The sequence below is a fragment of the Petaurus breviceps genome, unplaced genomic scaffold (assembly GCF_028583685.1).
Source record: "Petaurus breviceps papuanus isolate PSGF00001 unplaced genomic scaffold, PetGlider_PUasm1.0 181, whole genome shotgun sequence".
NCBI lineage: Eukaryota > Metazoa > Chordata > Mammalia > Diprotodontia > Petauridae > Petaurus > Petaurus breviceps.
Window position 1 is genome coordinate 25461668 of NW_027185784.1, and position 23174 is coordinate 25484841.

Consider the following 23174-nt stretch of genomic DNA (forward strand, 5'->3'; position numbering starts at 1 on the left):
ATAGATAGATAGATAGATAGATAGATAGATAGATAGATAGATAGATAAATGAATGAATGAATAAATAAATAACTGAATGAGATAGCTTATGTAATATGCTTTGCAAACCTTAAAGCTGTTAAAATATAACTGATACAACATCAAATGAATTTAATTGATGATATTGCTGCAGAGAGGTGGTAGAGAGTATGTCAGCAAGACGAAAGATAACAGCTTGGGTCTCTCTTCTTGTCAGTATCATCAGGGAACAAAGTGGATTTGAGAAGGAAATAGATGCTATGTATGAAAATCAAAGAGGTATTTAACAGTTATCTAATTTTTTATTGGCTCAACTCTACCCCACCACAGATGAAGTTTATAAACTAGGGGATCTATTAAAGTGGCTGAAAGGAAACAGCTAGGAAGAGGACTTAGAGGGATGTCTCCTTTCTTGTGTGCATATTCCCAGTGCTTAGGACAATTCCTAGTACACAGTAAACGCTTAAAAATGTTAACATTCATTCATTTATTCATTCATATTTTCTCCATAAATACCAACGGTTTGTATTACTATCAGCTCAAACTGTCAGCTGCCTGTGGTGACTATTTCTAACTCCCTTATTGATCTTCCCAGGCTAGATTGGACCATGAATCAGATCTAAAAGTTTCCCAGGGGTATATTAGCTATTTAGTTCTCCTTTCCAAAATGGGAAGCCCAAGAAATGAATCATCACAAGGGCCTCTGTGAATTTGATTAGGATCATGACTTTAGACCTGTATTTCTAGAACCTGAGTATTGCTGATTGGACACCTCCTGTTTTTCTGATGACATCCAAATTTACAAAATTTGGTTAGGCCTATCTAAACTTGTGTAGTGCTATTCAAGAACTTAAGTGACTTGCTCATAAGCACAAAGCTATAAAGTGTCTGAGGCATTATTCAAATCCATGTCCCCTGTCTCTGTATCATATCTATTCTCTATACCTAACTCTCATTCCAAAGATGGGGAAATGGTTTACCACACATTATCTTTGCTTTCCCTTTTATGTGGTCCTTTGTTCAATGTTGTTAGAAAGTTTGTAGTTTCAGAGAAGAAAAAGCCTTATTCCCAGCATACCTTAGACTTCATTTTTCTGTCATCTATCTCGCCTTGGAATCACCCTAACATAACATTCATCCCAAGAAAGATGTTATAGGATATAAAATAAATATTATTGATTCCTTATATACCATATGTCCATATCCATATGTGGATCCAGACATCCTTGAGCAAGAGGGAAATAAGAACACATTATTTGCAAGAGCAGCACCCAGCATCTCTTATCTACTTTTCCCTCCCCATTTTCTGCCCTAAACCATTTGGCATCTCTTTCCCTATCACTCTTCCTTTCCCCACTTTTATACTTTATCCCTTCTTAGGCTTCTCTTTTCCAAGAAGACATAAAAGGAAGTATCTTCCATTAGCTCCCTTTGGTTGACCAAACATGCTCAACCAAATTGTTAAACTTAGTCTGTGAATGAACATTATAAACATCTCCAGGAAAATTGGAAATTAATCTCTCTCTCCTCCTTACCCACCAATATCATAATTATCAGAACCTTGTTCTTTAGAGCAAGACATCATCCCCAAATGAGCCCTATCTTTTGGTTTTGTAAGTAAAGATGATGTCTGCAATGGTGACATGTCTACAACAGTTGGGTCATGAACATGTTGGGAAGAAATCAATCAGCAAGCATTATCAAGAGTCTGCAATGGGTCTGACACTGTGCTAAACAGGAGGAATACTGAGAAAAGGCAAACACATCATCTGCCTCAAGGAGTTTACACTCTCTAGGGGGAGAAAACATATATATAAATAGGGCACAGGAGACACAATCAGAGGACATGGAAGGTGGCCTTAGAGGGGACAGCACTAGCAGTTGGGGAGAGGAGAGAAACCAGGAAAGGTCTCAGGCAGAAGATGGCATTTGAGTTGTGTCTTGAAGGAAGTTAAGGCTTCCAAGAAGTGGAGGGGAAGAAAGGGAATGTGGGTGACACTCATTCTAAAGCACAGAGATAAGAGATGAGGGGTCATGTGTGAGGACCAGCAAGTTGGCCAGTATAGCTGGGCCATAGAGTTTGTAAAGGGGCATAATATATAAAAGATTCAAAAGGCAGGAAGTGACCAAGCTGTGGGAACTTTCAATGCCAAAGGAGTTTATATTTGATCTACAGATAGTAAGAGGCTACTGGAGTTTATTGAGTGGAGGCTGGTGGATAGGTGTCCTGGTCAACCTGGTAAATTACACAAATCACTTTTGACAGGTGTTTAGAGAACAGATTGATATGGGGAGAAACATGAAGCAGAGAGAGCAGTTAGAAGGCCTTTGCAATAGTCCACGAGGAGGTCACAATGACAAAATCTGACAACTGATTGAATATATGCAGTGAGTGAAAGTGAGGAATCAAGAACAAAACCAAAGTTTCAAACTTGAGTGACTTGGGGGGTTGGTGCTACTTTTTCACAGTAATAAAGAAATTAAGACAGGGAGTAGGATTGACAAGGGAGAAAGTGAGTTGTCTTTTGGATGTATTTAGTTTTAGATGGAAATGTAGAAAGAAAAAAGGCAGATAAATTAGTAGTTGGTGTTTTATTATACTTTATGTTAATTATCTCAAAGGACTTTAGAGATTATCTCTTGAATTTCTTCATTTTGCATATGAGAAAACCGAGGGTGAGAGAGGTCATAACTTTTCCAAGGTCACATACTATGTGTAAGGCACTAAGATAGACCCTGGGATTTCAAGAAACAAATTAAATAAATCCTCCTCTAAAGGAACTTTTATTTTCTTGAGGAGACAGCATGCACATTATAAATGTATTTAAAATATATACAAGAAAACTTAAGCAAAAGGAGACACTTGCATTTGGGGGAAGTCAAGCTTTATTAGAATTATAGTAATGATAATAATAATAGCTGATAGTTACATAGTGCTTTAAGGTTCTCAAAGTACTGTACATACATTTTTAATTACTTGTAAGCATCAATAGATCAGGGGCCATGTCATATTCATATTTATATCTTCTAGAGTGTCTAGTACAATTCTTTGAATGTCATAAGTATTCAATTAATGTTTGAGAAAGGAAGGGATGGAAAGAAAACAAAATTAGTGAAGGAGGAATAGAGAGAGAAATAGGTTGAAAGTTAGGACAGATAAACCTGCATTTTTCCGGAAACTGTCGCGAAGGTAGCCTACAAAATTTTTAGCTTGAGAATAGGCATTCGAACCCTCTGGAACTCAGAAGGTAGTACTTCCCATCAAAGTATGTGATATCTGTATTTTGATAGGGAGGTGACTCTGTAGCCATGTCTTTCCAGGACTTTCTAAACAACAGCCTTAGCTGGGATGTTGCCTGTGCAGACTTCTGAGGTATTTGACAGGCACCCAAGGAAAGGAACCAATGTTAAGAACATCAGTATCATGAAATGACAGAAAAGAAAGCAAAAGAATGGATTAAACCAATGTTTGTGGTAGGTGTGCTTGCTGTTCCCAATACTATGCTAGATTCTATGGAAGATATAAAATATAACAAGTGATCCCCAAACTTAAGAACTTAGTTTCATAGGGAGACAAAAAAAATGCTAATGAAATGATTCATGAACAACAGAAGGTAGGTAGTAGATCTAGCATATGCTATTATAACAGATAACTTTTTCAATTTAAAAAAACCTTGAAAATACATTTGTTCTGAAAATCACCAACCATTTTCTATCATGTCCCTCTACCATTTCTCCTTGTTCAGGTCATAATTATAATACCAAGATCTGTCCCTTTCTTAATCTTCTTTCAGGATTCTCTACTCTCAATATGCTATTAATACAGGTATGTGATTTTGAACAAGTTCACATAGTTGATATATGAAATAAATTGTATTGAACCTAGAAAAATTGAATGTTAGGGAAATGACACATTTCACTACAAATAGAAAATATAATACATCTCTTTCCCTTACTACTCCATCACCATACACACACCCACTCCCACACACACTATCCTAACTCTCCTCTTTCTCCTATTTATCAAGGACCTGGTATTTTGGTTCCTTAAGCTTGTTCTCTGGAATCAGAGATGTCAGCATCTTGAGTTCTTCACAGTCAAGATGTGAAATGTCCCATGGGAGGTAAACATGTCCATTCTTAGTTGGTAAAAATCACACCCACCATGTAATCATAGGCTATAGTAGTTTGCTTTATAAGAGATTCAAAGTATGTGAGCATGTTGGTAAGTATAGAGCCATAATCCCTTAGGTCGCATAGTTTGAGGTATCTTCCCAGCCACTGTCCTTTTTGGAAGTAATTAATGTTAACTTGTGAAAACTGCAAGAAACATATCTGATCCTAATGGTCTAATTCTGGTAGTTGCTCTCGGCCTCTATAAAATATCCCTATGTGTTAATAGATTAAAAGAACCTCACAAGAAACACATTTATAATGACAGAAGTTAATGCTATCACCATATAAAGAAGAATTCTCGAATTAGTGACAGCCTTTTGGAGACTGGTTTGAAGATAAACACAACATAAATAGGGCCTGATGTGTACAAGAACAGGAAAAAGCATAGGAGGTTTCCCAAATAGTGCACACAAAGCAGATGGGCTTATTGGGTTGTTTCATCTTCCCTAAAAGCAGTGAAATATGGAAACTTCAAACCCTCCAGAAGAGGAAAAAGATGTTATTTTGCCTCATTCCATCTTACCTTTACACCCTGATGAAGTGTTACTTCTTTTGTGTTTTCTCCAAGGTATAGTTTCTGAGTCTGTCTCTGCCTGAGGGGAGAGTGGATGAGAGTGGGAGTGCTATTCCAAATTTATTCCCCCTCCTCCTCCTGAGGAAAGATTTCCAGTCACTGTTCTTGTTGACACTCATTTCATGGTATCTTTTCCCACCCGCAAAAGTTACAACAACAACAAAGCACTTGGTAACATTCACGTCTTTCTTTCTTTCTTCCTTTCTTTCTCCCTCCCCTTCTCTTTCCTATCCCTCCCCTCCTCCTTTCCTTATCCCTAATCCCACCCCACCTTGTCCTCTAGGAACCTTCTGCATCATTTCACTGTGCACCTGTGTGGCCGGGATCAACTTCGAGCTATCACGCTACCCACGCTACCTGTATGGACTACCTGATGATATTAGCCATGGCTATGGATGGTCCATGTTCTGTGCGTGGGGGGGCCTGGGCCTCACGCTTATCTCGGGCTTCTTCTGCACCTTGGCCCCTTCTGTCCAACCTGTCCCCAGGACCAACTGCCCCAAAACCAGACCTGAAAATGGGACAGTGTGCTAAAAAGCAAAAACAAAAACAACCCCCCCATATATATATATAAATATATATATATATAAAATATACATATATAAGACAGAAACTAAAGCAAGATGGTGCCAGTGCCAAGAGAGCATTGAGTTGGCTCCGGCACCCATGTCTTCACAGAACTTTGTGTTGCTTCATCCTTTCTCACTAAGATGGGGAAAACTTTGTTGTCATATGGCTCTTCCATCAATTCTTAACTTATGGCTTCATGATTTTTTGAAGGTTGAGTGAACATGCTCACTTTCAGTTGAATCATACTTACTGCTCCTAGTAAGGATGGGTTGGTGAGCTGGGAAGGGACAGTGGCAGATGTTTAAAGCAGCACAGGAAGTAGAGAATACATGCCATCAATTGGACCGACAAACAAGAGAAGAACCCACCACCCACCAATATTAATGCGAAGAAACAAAACCCTTAGTTCACCTGTAGAATGTAACCAACTCTTCAAGGCCATTTTCAAAACCATCTCTTCTCCCAATGCTCCTGATCTTATTCCCCAACTGCCCCACCAGCTACACACAAGAATTGGAAGAGAAAACAAACTGAGATGGAAGTTTTCTCTTTGCTTGCCAAACTTTTGGATGAACAAAAGAAGGGAGGGGAGGGGGGAAGAGACCAACAACCCTGAGAGATGATATTTGCATCAATATGAGGACACTTCTGTGGATGCTCAGACAACCCAGTCTTATCTTCCAGCTGCCTTACATCCAGGTTAAACAGAGGCTGCCCTGCCCCTACCCCCATCCTCTGGGCAGACAGGGGCCTTTGAGAAATGCTGTGATACATGTGTGTGTATAACTTTTCTGATGGGTTTTTTTTTCTTTTCAAACTGAAATATTGCAGTATGACTGTTGTCTATGAATTTTGCTGATATCTTGGCCCAGGTACAGGAGCCTGGAAAAAGTAGAGAGAAGGTGAGCTTGCATGGGTGCCAATTCTTCAAATGTAAATTATTGGTGTGTGTGTGTGTGTGTGTGTGTGTGTGTGTGAGAGAGAGAGAGAGAGAGAGAGAAAGTGTGTATGTGTATGTATTACTGAGGTGTTATCAAATGATTTCAGTTTTTCTGTTATTTTAAAAACAGCTCAAAATTCCAGATGGCAGAATCAAGAGAACCATTCGGATAGGGGACTCTATGGTTCTGCACATTACTGGGGACTTGTGGGAGTAGTCCTCTTAATTTTGGAAGTTCAAGACACAGCTGGGCAAAAAGCCATTACAGAAGGAGAAAAGGAAAACAAAGTTTGGGAGGGAAAAAGAATAGTGCTTGTGGTTGATGTATACTAAACAGGACCTTTCTACTCCGTCAGTGGTAATTCCTGTTTCATTGGGTATCTCCTCCTTCTGTATCAGTTCACTCTCTGAAAAGATGAAAGAAGATACGTCATGTGCAGAGAAAGAGAATCCATTTTCCATGGGCTCAAGTTTGTATGATATTGTTGTAAATCAACCCAGAACTTTTTACTCTTTCCATCTTTTCCTCTCTCCCTCTTCTTCCTTTTCTTTCCACTTTCAAGGTCGTGAATACCAGAGTAGCTGACTTGGCTGCTGACACCCAAGTGGAAGAAGGATAAATCCACCACAGTAACTTGGGATTGATTTGAACTAATAGACACTGAGGTAGCTGGAGGAGCCAGGAAGTAAACAAGGCAGGCATAAAGCCATGAGATTAGCAGTCTTCCAGAGAGTAGGAAAGGAGCACTTCCCAGAGCCCGCCATGTGTAGAGTGCTATGCTGCGCTATGCTATTGGATGAACATGAGATAAATGAGAGAAGCCCTGAGAGGGGGTCGCTACATAGCAAGTATGAGGTAAATAGCAGATCTATGTAAATGTGATGCCTTGCTAAATCAGTATGCTGTGGATCACTTGCCAACCAATAAGCCTCTCCTCTATCCATTTATATTTCCTTATTCACCTACCTACTCCCCTGTCAGCTTTCAAGCTTTCACCTTCTCTCAGCTTCCTGACTGTTCACCCAATCCACCTGCCCCTTACCCACCAGGTCACATATTCTCTCACCTCTCCCAAAACATGCTATTTTTTTAGCATGTGTGTGTTTGTGTGTGTGTGTATGTGTGAGGTTAATTGTGTTATCCTGCTGTGCATTGGTCTGTGGGAGTATACACCTGAATGTGTCTATGTATGTGGAGTGTGTGTATGTATGTATGTATATATGTATGTGTCCAGGTACAGATGTGAGTGTGTCTATGTCAGGGCTTCTCAAAATTATGATCATAGAGGCACAGCTGGAAGGGACCCCAGAAATCATCTCCTCCAACCTCCTCATTTTACAGATGAGGGAACTGAGGCCCAGAGAGGTTAAGTGACTGGGGACAGATGTCAGCATGTATAAAGGGGGTCTTTGTAGTTATATGAATATGGGGGGGATGGGGAGAGGTGTCTGTGTATAATCATGACTGTTATTAGCATATAACTGGAATAAGAATTATTTTTTAAATGGTGGATTTATTCTACAGGAAAGACAAACAGCTATCAGGAAAACCTGCAGTTTTTAGAACTATAGGGAAATGCTTACTTTTTTTTTTTACTTTGAAAAGTATGATTTCCTCCTAGGGGGAAAGGCATAAATGCCTCTTTGGGCATGAGGAGGAGCGAAGAGAAGTATCTCAGATTGAGAGCCATTTTGCCTTCATTCCCCTCTTGGGGAAGAAATGTTGGTTTGAGTTGGTGGGCAAATGGCCATATCCACAAGTATGCTTGGAAGCCTTCCTTTGGGGAAGGAGGTTTGCCTGTGCCTAAAGAAGTTTCTGAAGCCAAACTCCAGCTCCTTGAGTAAGTGGAAATTTTCCAGATGATGGCAACTTGGCACAGATAATTCAGTGCATTTTTTTAAAGTCACCTAACCATTGGGTTCTGGCCCCTGGATGCACCATTGTTTTTCCCTTATTTATTCTATACTGCCATTAATAATTTTTCAACCTTATTCAATGCTTTCTGGAGGCTGGTGGAAGACTGGGGCATTGGAATTTTTTTTAATTTTACCTTGGCCCCTAAGCTTTAGACTTTTCAAGACTTGAATGCTTCTCAAATGTATAATAGGCTCCTAGGGACCAGGGAACCAAACTCTTCTGGGTAATTCTCTCCACTTATGCAGTCCTATATAGACAAGGCACTACCTCTGACCTCCGGCCAGCAACATATGTGTATTAAGTTGCTTTTTCAAAGATGGAGATGGATTTGCCCTGATTCATCTGATGTTTCTCTTACCTGAATCTGTTTGGGACAGCACGCTTACAGCTGGTCAGGATTAAGAGAGAAGTCTGTTGTCATGGAAAAGAGCAAATATAGCTGACTCACAGAAGGATTAAATGACCAGGCTCCAGCCAGCTGAACTAAACACTACAGTTCTTCATGTGGAAATGTCCACAATTAGGCCAGTCACTTATATCTTTGGGATTTGTAACAGCAATCTCAAACCTAGTCAGATTAGTATCTATTTTGAATGACATCTTGGGACCAGAATCTCTTTCCTCCAAATTTCCAATCTTAGACTCTGGATTCCAAGGATATTCAGGGTCAATGTCCTCCCCAGAGTCCCCACAGGTAAAGTAGAGCCCCCAAATGCTTTGGACTTTGAGTGAACATGAAGTACATCTATGCTTGTATACTATGAGATGCTGTTACAGTATAGGGACCACTTTAACTCCTGTTTCTATTCTTAGAATTTTTCTGACAACATTCCCGTATAAGATAGTTAAAGGAGCTATTTTGACTGTTTTGACCCTGTTTCTTCCTTATCTTTCCTCCTTTCCCAGTTTTGGTAGGAAAAGCTTCCCTTCCCAATTTGCTTTCCCTGACCTGTCCCTAATTCTAGCCAGTGCATGGTATTTCTCAACAGGATCAGTCATTAATCATTTATTGAACCCTCCTTAGGAAGGTCAAAGAAGTCAATTTATCTCCTAAGAAACGAGGAAATTCCATTTGTTACCCTCACCCAACATCATGCTGACTTTTTAAAGGAAAATTCTCTACAAAAAAGAAAATGTGCCTATCTCCCAGCCAACCCTACCAATCACCAATTCACCTGACAGGTGTTACTGTTTCAGTTCATTGAATGTCAGCATAAATCCTAGGACAAAGTAGTTACCACACAGGGGCTTTCATGGGGCAATACTCCTATTTGGAGTACTCAACCCCAGCTGGAAACCCCTATTAATACTATCCCATTTACCTACATTTTTATGTGGTCCCAGAACCATTTCTGGAGGCCCCACTAATTACCCAAGTGTTGCATATGACCCTGCTGAGGGATTATTGAAAATTAAGACTAATTCTTCCTTTGCAGATATTTTATCTGCAACAAATTGCACTCTGTCATTTGAGCATGCTCAAACCTAGATTGTGGGACATGCTGTCCAAAAAATATTTGTCTTGACTTTGGTAACCATCTATTTTGAAAAGAGGCTACTCATATATAAACAAAATTTTAGTAAGCATATGAGTTATGGTCTGGAGACCTGAAACTAAAAGCCCAACATATAACAGTTCTGATGTAGTATTTAATCCTTGGGTGTGATACCCTTTAGTTGAATTCAGAGTGGTAAGAATCAACTGCTTCTCTCAGGAGTGGGTAGATTTACATTCTCTTCCTACAAATGAGTTGTCCAGTTATTAGAAGATTTTCAGGTCACTTAGGGAAAAAGAATAAAAGAATTCACTTGGGTCATCCTCTTGTGAATATACTTCTTGGTTTGTTTTGGAAGCCAAGGTGAAATTGCATTTCCATAGAAATTCCCAATGGTTCATGGGACTTGGGTATCTCAATGGTCATACAGAGGGCTTCACCATCAAAGGCTGGTAATGAAACTGAGGAGTGATTATGATACAGATTTGAATAGTTAATCTGTACCTTCCATACTCCCCCCAAATGGAATGCCTCTTTTTCATATAGATAATATGGGGTATGTAACTATAAATATGATGAATATTTTTAACTAGTTGACCAGAAATTTAAAAATCCAAATGAGTGCTATCCCATTCAAAATGATAGCCCCAGAAGGTTATATGAACTAGCCCCAGTGATGGTGCCATTTCTTAAAGCATTCTAGAATGCCTTATTTGGAATGGTTTTTAGGAGCCTGTGACACATTTTTTTAGTATTCCCAAATAGTGACAAATCTTCATTCATACTTTGAGAATATGTATGTTATTTTTAAAAGAAGTTTCAAAAAGTCATTTGCAACTAAGTCAGGTGAATGAGTTAGGTGATCAAGCTGTGCAAAGACAGGACAGATCCAAAACAAAGTATAACTATAAAGGTAAAGGGATTAATTCTGTGTGTAAGTTATTCCAAAAAACTCCCAGAACTGTTTGTGAACAATGAGAGCATTATTGGAATCAGTGTCAATATCATGACTCCCACTTCCTGTGCCTGAGGGGTCACAGAATGGTTAAGTGAATTGCCCATGGACATTTTAGCTATTAAATGGCAGAGTGAATGGAAGCCAAGGTGAAATTGCATTTCCATAGAAATCCCCATGGGTCCATAGACTTAGGTGTCTCAATGATCATACAAAAGCCTTCACCATCAAGGGCAGGTGATGAGAATGAGAAGGGATTATGATACAGATTGGAATAGTTCATCCATACCTTCCATGCTTCCCCCAAATGAAATGCTTCTTTCTCATCCAGGTAATATGGGAGAAATGACTACAAAGTAAGATGAATAATTTCAAACAAATAGGCCAGAAATTTCAATTCTTTTGAATCCAGATCCTCATGATTCTAATCCTGGTACTCTGTCCTCCTGCATATTTCTTTTCCACTGAAATAAGTGTATAGGCTCCCAAATATATTTTGAAGGGGAGAGCACCCATTTTGGGTATACATATTTCTGTGTTTGCTTTAAAATGTGGTCATGCTTTGCCCCCATTGAGTACATATTGAAAGCAGAAGGCAAGAAAATAATTTCTTTCTAATCCTGATGATGATATTATTTCTTTCCCTCCCTCCCTCTTCCCCCAAGAGTTCCTGGAAAACTCCTTCCACTTCAGAGATCTACAGGGAATTAGTTCTCCAGAAGGCTTCTTATGGCCTCCTAAATGTCATGTATAAGGAAATATGGGCTAGGCACCTAGGAAGGAAGGCAGTGGACAGAGAGAAGCAATGGAAAGGTTAGAGGAAACCAAGAACAAGAAGAAAGGAGAGTTCTTATGTTTCAGGGTTTTTTTCCAGTTGTGGCATGTCAGGGATATTTCACATTTGTCCCCAAAGGAGTCACTTAGAATACCTAACTCTAGACAAAGCACACAGATGGTTAGAGAAGGCTGGCTATTTTTATTCAGCTTTGTCTGGAATGAACAACCCAGAGATGTGCTCATCTGAAAAACTTTCTCTTGCTATAAAGACACATAGCAGCAGCAGCAGGAGAGGGTGTGAAATCTAAGGAGACAGCACCAGGACCCACCTTATTAGAAGATAGAACAGTTCATCACCTCAGGAATGGGCTTTTAGGAACTTCAGAAAGGCTCCTAACCTTGAATGATCTTTCCTCTTTATGGGTGCCCCAAATTTCACTGATTAGAACCACCTGAGAAAGGCAGTCCATTAAGCTGTTATCAGTCATTTATATACTAAGGTAGTACAACCAGGAATCTGAGAGCAGATTTGGACAAGAGAGACACAGAGCAAGTAGATCTGTATTAGATTTTACCCTTAAGGTGCAGAAAGAGTACGGGTGGCAAGCTTGCTTCACAGTTTTGTCTAGGTAAAGCTGGCCGTGTTTTATTCTTCATATAACATAACCTCATCTAAAAAATAGTCAGGAGGCATCAACTCTAAAATTACTTCATAAGAAAACTACACATATTTTTAGTAGAATTATAAAACACAAGGCCTGGAAGATACCTTAGAGATCATCTAATCCAACTCTCTAATTTTACAATGAGGAGACTGAATCCCAGAAATGTGAAGTGACTTGTTCAAGGTCACTCAGGTTTCTAGCTAAAGAACCTGCCTTAGAACCCATGTTTCTCTCCACACTTAGCCCAGTGTTCTTGCCACTACCTTATAATGTCTCCCTGGATACTCCAGAGTCTAACAAGACTGTTCTTTCACATCATCACTTAAGTCACCTCGATGATGGCTCCACATTAACTTCCCTAGAAGATAGCTCCTGAGTCAGTTTCTGCAGGTTGCTCTTTGCAAATGTCACCACTAACTTCTTGGTTTCTAAAAAGTTTTTTTCAGTAATAGGTATGACTTGTGTTGGTCTTTTCCAGGCTCTAGTTTCCTCATGTAAAATTAGAGTACTGAGCCAAATAACCTCTAAGGCCTTTTCTGACCTTAAATTCCTGCAATCATTCCATATTCCCTGACCCTATCAATAACATATGCTAGGCTAGAGTCCAAGTGAAAAATACATTCTATAATTATGGAATAAAGAAAGGTAACTGGTCTATATAACAATGAAACCCACTGTCACACAGTACAGCATACTGCTTTATAAAGAGCCCCATATTTGGAGAGAAAATGGGTTAAAATCTTATCTTTTCTCCTTATTTATTTGTGACTTCAGGCAAATCATTTATCCTCTCTGAGCCTTGGTTTCCTCATTTGTAAAATAAGTGAGTCAGACTTGATTAAATTGGTCCTACCAGTCTTATATCCTATGATACCATTCTTTCCTATAATTTTGTCATCGTTAACATAATGCTTGAATCAAATGAGCAAGTTGAACCACAGACATATGATGACCGAGACACCAAGAAGTGTAGTATCTGGCCAGTGACACACCTGGAAGAAGGCTTTTTGAACCTTCTTCTGGCTCCCTTTTTTTGGAGGGGGGAAGGTAGGTCAATTGGGGTTAAGTGACTAGCCCAAAGTTACACAGCTAGTTTTGCGTTAGGGGTCTGAGGTCAGATTAGAACTCAGGTCCTCTTGACTCCAGGGCCGGTCCTCTATTTATTGCACACTTTTTTTTATGGCATCTCACTCTAATTATATATGTAAGGGCACTGAGGTCAGAGTGACCCACTCATTAAACAACACAGGGAATCTACTTGAATTTTCACTGGCTTACTCTCCCCTTCCCTTCTTTAAGCTTCCTTATCTTTAAAACAGGGATGAAATTCCATTGTAGCTCATGGTCTTGCAAAGATGACAGAGAAGGAAAAATGAGGGCAAAGCACTTGCAAATATAAAGTGTCATCCCAATGATGCATTATTCCATTCATCCTGAGACAGGAAAACCTCATGTCATCACTCTTCCCCTCTAGTTATTGCAAAGCCCTACTAAATCCCTATGATTTCAGTGATCTTGGGAACTTCCAGATGAGGAAAGTCCCTCTGTGAATTCAGGTCAGCACCTCCTTGACAAATTATGTTAGAGTTGCCGGGGGGGGCATTGAGAGGATAAGTGATGCGCCCAAGGGTCACACAGTCCCTGCTTCTCAGTGATGGTACTTGACCCTAGATCTTAATGATTTCTGAGGGTGGGTTTCTATCCTCTTCACTGTACTATCTCTCTCTGAGTATATACAATACCAGAATTTACAAGGGACCTTGAATCTGAATCTGAAATTAAATCCCTTCCTAACAGGTACCCCCATGTTGTAAGTTCAGTAAAAACTACATAAGTATTCTGGGCAGGGAAAAATCTATCCTATTTTTAAATCCCTCCAGAGAAGGAGATTCCATAACCTTCAGTCACCCGCTCTGGGGTTTTTCCCTTATTTCTAATGCCAACTCTGCATAAGTCAGTTTGAGTAACTTTCCTCTTATTTGTCTCCAGAGATGGTAGAATAGAGCTGACCATATGGGGCAATTAGCATATACGAGCTAGAACAATTAGCTGGTAACACAGCCACAGAGTGTCCATTCTGTATTCACCTCCCTTCCCCCCGCCCCCGTTCTTCCCAGTTTGCTGCACATGAAAGGAAAAATGCAATGTTCTAGACAATTTTCCTTAATTCCTTGAGAAAGGATGTTTTAAGGAATCATACATTTAATTTTGAGCTGTAATGGGGACTTCCAGCAGGTGGATTTGTCTGATGTGAAGAATTGCATGTTGGAGAAAACGGGATCCTCATGGAGAGTCCATGGAAGCTTTGGAGAAAGTGTATTCCTGTAGCAAATTCAGGGTGTAGCTCCCTCCAGAGCACTGAATAGGACACTGGTGTCCTTAAGAAATATGACCCTCTGACTCTGCTTTGCAGCAATCTTGGGGTCCAGTATAATGGCATTACTTTACTATCATATTGAGAGATGCCTGGGTTGTAAAACTCAACTGAAAATAAGGGAACTATTTCCTCCCTGTAGTGCAGTTGTTCAGTATTGATAACCAAGGTACAGACTTCAATAGAGATTGAACACAGGGTCTCAAAAACCATTCTGCTAACTCTCTGGCAGAGAGTGATCTTGGTGAATTTCAGCTAAGTTATTTAGTTCCAAAGGACTGGGTGCTGCATCTTCAGATGCTCTGTGTTCCCTTTTCTCCCTTTCTCCCATTTCCCCCTCTTTCTCATTCCAACAAAGCTTTTCCTTTTTTTTTAGAGGTCAGCTGTAGACCTTTCTAGCCTGTATGTTTCTGTGTGTGTTCTCATGTGAGCGTGTTGGCGTATTTCCTGTAAAGAGAAGAGCTTTCATTAATTCATTTTCATCCTGTTCCTTGCCTCTATCCACAGTGTGACTATTTTACTATCCAAGATATCTGTAAAAAAAAGTGTGCAAAATAAAAATCAACTAGAAATTGAAAAAAGAGAATGAAGATTAAGCAAGTAGAGGATCAGTTAAATATAAAGACAACCTTCAGGTTTCTGGAGAAGTGTAGGGACTACCTGAAATCATGTCACTAGTTTCTTATTTGCCTCTTTTCTATCCCTATCTCATATTAGATTAAAAGGAGGGAGAAGTCACTGGTCCCCATGTCATTAAAATAGTGGGGCTATAGACTTAGAAGACACCTTAGAAATCATAAATCAAATTCTTCATTTTATAGATTGAGAAACTAAGACCCTAGGAGATAAAGTCCACATCACATAGTAAGTAGAAGAGTCAAGACTCAAACCCAGGTCTCCAGGCCAGGGCTCTATCCGCTGTGCCACAATGCCTTTCTCTTTCTCTTCTGGCTGCTTTTGTAGATGTTAGTCATCAGCTGTGAAAGTCTGTCCCAAAGGGTTCTTGTTTAAAAGTAAAACCCATTTTCCAAAAGGCAAAACCAACACAAGTCTGTAGGAGAAGATTTAGCTTAGTAGACTGGAAATTAAGCTTTTGGTATTCCATGCATAGCTTTGTCAGGGACTTGGGATAAGTCACTTTACCTCTCCATGCCTTGGTTTCTGTTTCTGCTACACAGACTCCCAAGGCACCGTGAATTCTAAGTAAATAGAAGAGTCTAGTTGCTGCTATCTACTATGCTGTTCTTCCTAGGTGAGATGCTACCAGCCTGTGCTGATATTTCCTCATGGCACTGAGCTTAATTCAGTGTTACCCTTGCCTCCATCTCACTTCCTAGTCTCCTGTCCCTGGTCAATAACCTCAAGCTAGCAGCCAGTTCATACTCTAGGTCCAAAGCTTTTTAATCTACCTTTTCATTCTCAGATGCCTTCCCCCACCTACTTTTATTGTCTTTCCAAAGGCATATTTAGGTCCTAGAATAGAAGAGAGTACAGTGGTCTAAATAAAGCAAGGAGCTCAGTAAATAATGTTAACCAAATAGGACACATTCCCTAATGCATGCCCATGAAAAGGGGTTTGGGATCAGGGCAGATAGCTCAACCAACTGCAGTTTAGGTTGATGTGGGGAGGCATGAAACAGAACAAGGAACCATTATTAAAGAGTGTCAGTTTGTGGGGGGGGGCTGCTGGAAAAGGAGTAATGAGGATAGGGAAGGGGTTCATCCTTGCTTGAATCAGTATTTGGTAGTAGCAGAGGAGAAAAGCTGGTCAAAAGGGAGATCTGTTAGGCACCAATGACTGTTGGGGATCGGGGTAGACACAGAGAATCTAAGTTGGCAGTGCCCATCCAAAGACTGGAGAGAATACAAGTGGCCCTGGGGCGGGGCAGATGGGGGGGGGGGAAGAGGAGTACACAACTAGCTTGGCAAGCAACCCAAAATTCTCTACACTTGCAAACTCATTCCTTCACAATCTTTCACTTGAAAGACATTCAGTGTCAATGAGTCCTCAGCTGACAGACTATGTATGGATTCTCCTGAAAATCTGTCTCGACTTTCTTTTTCGACTGATGAGTATTCTCACCCTAGCTGAGTCACTCTGTGTTCATCACAGCTGGCTAAGCAAAGAGGTAAACATGTCCTTAGATTTGGGAGTGAAGTCTGGGCCACCACCACGTGCAGTGGCTGAAATTTCGGGCATGCTCCTCAAATCAGCCAGCAGTGGTGGAGATGGAGGCTCATTCCCATTGCAAGAAGGGAAGTGATTCGACTTCCCTTTCTCCCCTCACTCTGAATGACAGCCTGCAGCCATCACCCTTGGCCATCTGACACTCAATAGGACTCTGAAGGCCAAAGGTGTTTCCTTAACCAGAGCAGCATCACTCACCACTCTTTGCCAAGTTTGTGTCCTGTTACATATGGGAAAATAAGCCACCCTTGAGCAAATTTTTAGAATCTGGTACAATCAAGCCCTGTTGCCACCATCTCTACCAACAACTTCAAAACCCAGGCTGTTTACTCAATCCTTGATATCCCCACTCTGTCAGGCTCAGGACTTTTGCCTTAAATTCAAATGGTAAAAAGAGATGATTAGGGATGAGGGGTAATTATTTGTGGTTTGTGTTTCCTGGGCTGTGACAACAGCTTTGCAACTATTATCTACATACTACATATTTACAGTGGGCCTCAGTCTTCTATCACCTATCTCCCCACTATGCATTGAGACCCTCCTTCTGATTGGAGACTCCAATGTTCAGGGAAAAGATAAACCAGGAGATCAGCCCACGGATGGGGAATAAAATCTATGTAACTACTTGAGTGTTCCCAAAGCATTTCAAAGAGGGAGTTTGAGAAGGTACAATTTAAAACATAGCATTCTATACACTGTATTTCAGATAGGAAGAAAATGAGTGGGTTTGGTATTTTTTATACATTGTCATGAGACTGAAGCTATAACCGGCAAAACACTCAAACAACTGAAATATTTCTAGCCCACCAGAATATTGCTCAGCCAATACAAAATTACTTACCTTTACTTTTATTTGCATAGTGCTTTCTGATTGGGTAGACAAGGAGTGGTGTGTCCTGCAGGATTCTAACATCTTTGCTATCCTTGGAGATAGCAAATTCCTGTGGTTATTGGTGCTAAAATAAGATTAAATATTATGTTAATTTGTTCTGATATGATGTGAATAATTGTGTTGTTTAATCCTACCAAGAATGCAACATCTTATCAGATCTATTGTACTGTCTGTTCCTTCTCGTAATTAATTACAGGAAAGATGATCAGAACCAGATTTTAAATTATTGTGATATTCTGAAAAGTAAATTGAACAGGGAAGTGGGAGGGGGGAATGAAAAGGGAAATTGTCAGGTTCCTGCAACTTTGAAAGGACTGAGGAAGAAGAGAGCATTTTGGGACTTCACCGAAAAACTGACTGCATCTTGCAATTTTCTTTTTCAATTGGCAGAAATATTGTATTTTCATCGATTGAAGAAAAAAAAGTGTCTGGTAATTAATTAAATGACTTGTTCATGGAAAAATAATAAATAATCTGTCAGTTGTGGAATGTAAACTGATTAAACAATTAAATAAAAAAGATTACGTTGTGTGTTTTAAGTGGATGTGTATGCTTGTGTGGGGGGAAGGATTTAGGACAGGGATGTCGAAGATCATTCGCTAGGGTTTGGTATAAGGAAATGGTTCAGCTGAGGGAGAAAAAGAAGGAAACCTAATGTTGATTTTCTCTTCTCGAAGAAAGCTAACAATAGAAGGGGGGGGAGTGCTTTATTAAATCTGTGGTTACTTCCCTGGAGCTCTCCTTTTCTGCTATTTACCTAGGCTCTCGCAGCTGGTTTAATCTTCTCCCTCACTACACTCCCATCTCTACACTCTTTTTCCCACTTAGCAAACCAAATATCCTTTCCTCTATCTTCTCATTTGCTCTTTTGAGAGTATTTGTCTGTGAGTCTCTTGGTAGATACACATTTATGTACAGTAAATGCTTATATCTTTGGGGGGGGGGGCATAGCAGAGTGTGTAACTAGGCAAAGGGGTGGAGAAGGGAAAGGGTGACCTAGAGCTTTCAGCTAGAGAAATGTCATGTCCCTGAGGAAGAAAGGGAAAAGAAAAGAAGGGAAGGTGGTTTTGTGTTTAAATGGTGTTCCAATGGAAGAACATTAATACACTAATGAGAAGGTCCATGACTATACCTTTTTGGGATTTCTGGGTAAGAAAGCCACCTACACTATCACTTCTGCCTCTAAATCTATGATCTGAAGGTATATCTGTGATCATCATCACAATGTATTTATTACATGGCTAACTGAATATCATAGCATTCAAGAAGAATGGCCTAGGTTTGGTGGCTACCTCCCAGCAGCTTGTTGTCCAGCATAGAACACTTGTATGCATCTGTATAAGAATTTAGAAACCCTAGTGTAGACAACAGATTAGGAAATAGTAAACCTAAATATAAAGGAATGATAAAAATTTAAATCAGTATACAATAGGAGAAGGAAGGTTAACCAATACCTAGGGAGGAAAGAAGTTAATGGGACAAATTAGGGAGCTGAGTGAGGATCTCCCAGAACATCCTGTAAGTTATAGAGCTTAGAATCCAAGTTTCTCCTTAGTGGATGAAGGATGATGTCCCTTTCCCGTCGCTTATACCATACAGCAGCTCTATGAGGTCAGCTGCCAGGATTCTCCAGAGATAGTTCCAGGAAGAGGCCAGCATCACTCCAGCTGGAGGCAAAACTCTGGAAGATAAATATAGCAGATTCCATTTCCTTTCTTCCCTTGGAGCCAGTGAGCAAGCCTTTAACTTCTGTGATGAATCACAGTCTGCTACACATAATTGTGTATACCTGCATCATACCTAATTCCCCTTAGAGAATTTTCCTGTGAGATTGTTTAAATGATGGGACAGAAGAAGCTCAGGTGATTTTTGAATTTCTTTTTACCCCCTACCCATTCTCAAATAGGGCAACAGGGGGATATTTGAAATGATGAATAAGACTTTAATCTCTAAACCATTTCAACTTCTCTTGCTTAGAATTTCACCCACCCCAACAAAACACAGAACCAATGCAGGATTTCTTTCCACATTCTTAATGTGGACACAATAAATATTATTTTCCCCCTCCTCCATTCCACCATGGACCAAATTAAAGACCATACACCCATGGATATAGGGCTGAAAGAGGACTCAGAGACTATATAATCCAATTCTCTCATTTGGTAGATGAGGAAGCAAAAATCCAAGGAGGTTAAGGGACTTACCCAGGATCTATTGGAAATGTGTCATAAACAGAATTTAAATAAGATCCTTTGAGTCCTGAGGCAGTGTTTTTTCCCATATATCAAAGCTCTTTCCTTCCTTTCCCTACAAGGGCTGGCCCTCGAGCTCTTGACCAATTTACTGAATACTCCCTCCTTTGCCTAGTGGTCCCTCTCCCGTCTATAATAGACACCCCCCCCCCCCCCATACACCTGGAATTACTTTCTTCGCTTCACATATTATCAAACCATCTTTCTTTCTTCATTCCCACTTGTTGGAATCCTGCCTTTCCCCTGAAGCTTTTCTGGATTGAAGCCTCCTGGCCATGGGATTTAGACTCCCAATTACTTCTTATTCAGAGCCCTAAAAAGGCACTTGCCCTCGTTGTCTATAAATAGAATAAAAACTCATAAGCCTCCTCTTCAACCCTTATGTTCAATGTATATTTAATGCATGAATCTTATGTCATGATGAGGTAGCAAATTATTTTCTAATGTTTTTAACCTAGGGAAGGGGAAAATCTGGGCTAAAAAAAATATATCAAGCCACTGTCCTTTCCCTGTTGAAGAAAGAAGTAAACACTGGGGACACTTGCACATTCCTGAGTTAGGACAACATATGCTTTGAATCTTCATTTTAAGCATTAGCTAAGGACCCTTCTCTAAGAAGATGAGAGAATCGTGATTTAAATACAGAGCAGAGCCTGTTTTAAAGTCATTTTCAGTCTGTCCTCTGAGAAAGATCTGTAGCCTGACCTGGTTGGCAGGCTGAGAGTCAAGAAACCAAGAGGTATGAGTGTGACTATGCCCTACTTCCAACTGGCGCCAGTCCTCAAAGAATAGCTGTTTTTGGCACAGAGCATTATTGACAAAAGTAGATTCATAGCCTTGGAAAAAATAACCATTGACCTTGGCCCTGGTGTCCAAGAGAGCTTCAACTTTGAATGGAGAGGTAGAAAACCAAGATCTTGGCCCAGAGAGAATGCAGGGAAACACAGAGGGGCTATGAGGTCAAGCAGGAATAGAGCCCTTCCTGCCTAAAACTTCTCGTTTCTTATTTTTTAGCCTAAAGACAAAGTTTTAACTTGAGATATATAACTCCCTCCTGGCTGAAAAATCTGAATCAGAAAGTGGACACTTGAAACTAGCTCTAAGGCAGATGCTTGAGAAGCAGGTGTGATACTGTGGAAACACAGGACTTGGAGCTGAGGACCTGGGTTCAAATTCCACCTCTATCGGTTAGTACTTGTGGGACCTTGGGAGAGCTATTTAACCTCTCAGTTTGCTCCTCTGTAAAATGAGGGGGTTAGACTAGATGGCTTCTGACGTCCTTTCCAGCTCTTCATTTGTGACCTTATATCCTTCACAATAAATGGAAAGCAAGGGGAGACATGATCCCCCATGAGATTATCCTTTACACAATCAATTAATACTTATTAAATGCCTACCATATTCCAGGAACTATGGATATTATTTAAAATAATAACAATAATAGCTGACATTTCTTTAGCACTTTAGGGTTTACAAAGTCTTTTCCTCATAACAATCCCGCAAAGATAGCTAATGCAAGTATTATTATCCCATCTCTATAGTTGGAGAGACTGAGGCACAGAACAAGTAACAGATGTGTCCAGGGTGACACAACCAGCAAGTGTTAGAATGGGTATTTCAGCCTTCTGACCTTTTTGCACTATTTCACGATGCTTTCTGCAGAACAGAATTGGACTCATATCTGGAAGTTAAGTGTCTGGAATGGCCGCTAGCTTTCAGAAGCAGGTCTAAGTTTCCCAGGTGGCAGGAGCTCCTATGATTTCTCCTGGGTCTCTTCTCCTCTTCAGTTTCTCTGATATTTTTCAGGTAAGGAAACAAGGACCTTGGATCCAAAGTTCCTTCCCTGATTCATCTCACCTGAGGTAGGACATGTGAGAATGTCCACCTACTACCCCGCCCCTGCTGCCTGGGGTGAGCATACCTTATTCCTTGTTTTCCCCCCTTACAAAGCCGCTTTTATAAATTGTTGGTGCTGTTATCATATAAAAGATAAGCATTTTTGTCTGTCACCAGTCCCTGATCTTCTGTCACTCAGTAACTTCAAGAAGCTATAATTTCATTGACATAAGCATTCCCACCATGGATTCATTATAGCCCCTGTTATTACTTAATAGATTATGGAAGCTAGGTGGTACAGTGTATAGAGCATTAACCCTGGGGTCAGGAGGACCTGAGTTCAAATTTGGCCTCAAACACTTACTAGCAAATCACTTAACCCCAAATGCCCTCTCCCCCCCACACAAAATCTTAGAGAGTCAATCAGGAAACATTTATTAAGTACCTACTATGTATGCGCTACACTAAAAGTTGGTATTCAGGAATTGTTCTGGCTGAAAAAATTGCCATGTAGCCAATCTGTTAATGACAGACTCATAGAATCTTAGATTTAAAGCTGAAAGGGGCATCAGAAGCCACCTAGGCCAACCATCTCATTTTGCAGACCTTTGCAAACTAAGCTAAACTGGTCAACCAGCATTCAGTTTATCAATAGGCCCTTACCCAAAGGCTTTCCAGCTTAATGGCACCTTGTAGAGCTCACACTCCACTGATAAAGTCAGTTTACTCCAGCATCACCTCCACACCACAAGGATTCATCAGAATGTGACTTTAGTAGAGGACCACTGACCAACAAAAAGTATCATTAGAGAATTAATCTAGGGACATATATAAGTGAAAAGCAACTTATTCTAACTTATTGTCCAATATAAAACATTCAACTTTCTTTTAAATATCATGAATCCAATTTTTATAAATCAACAAATGTTAGAAAATGTGTTTCCATTCCATGTTATTTACCTACCATAAACTCATAATAATAAAGAGCTGATATTTATATAGTGCTTCAAGATTTGCTAAGTACTTGACATATCATCTCCTTTGATTTCCACGAAAACCTTGTGAGATAATGTCATGCAGATTATTATTCTTTTATTATCAATTCTTTGTATCCACATTTCTGCCCCTACTACTGTGCTGAAACAATTCTCTTTAAGGTCACCAATGTCTTCCTAATAGCTGGCTCTAATGGTCTTTTCCCCCTGGTTTTTGTCTTCCTTGACTTTTCTGTAGCTTTTGACTGTTGCTCAATCAATCAATTATCGAGCTAGCACCTCACTGTGGGCCCTGCCTGACTCAGGCTGGTCTGATGGTTCAGGCCTAGTCCTGGAACAAAATGAGACACTCATAGACCATTTAAGGATTAGTAGAAAGGAAATATACTTAACAGTAGCATGGAAAGGATATTTAGTGAGGAAGTAATAAAGGTAGATAAGGCCCCCTTATTTCCACATGGGAATGTGTCTGGTCAGAAGGGTGTGTCAACTGGCACAATCATAGGATATCTGTCAAGTATGAGGAGCACCAATTATCTGTGTACTGA

The 23174-nt window shown here is 40.1% G+C and overlaps 1 protein-coding gene across 1 annotated transcript in view; it reads left to right on the forward strand.

Annotated features, from left to right (window-relative positions):
- Positions 1-18076, forward strand: part of TMEM178B (transmembrane protein 178B) — a 457319-nt gene extending 439243 nt beyond the window's left edge. Inside the window, exon 4 of the mRNA XM_069087383.1 lies at positions 5052-18076. Coding sequence (XP_068943484.1) covers positions 5052-5302 — 251 coding nt within the window. The 3' untranslated portion in view covers positions 5303-18076. The remainder of the gene's footprint in view (positions 1-5051) is intronic.
- Positions 18077-23174: the final 5098 nt, after the last annotated feature.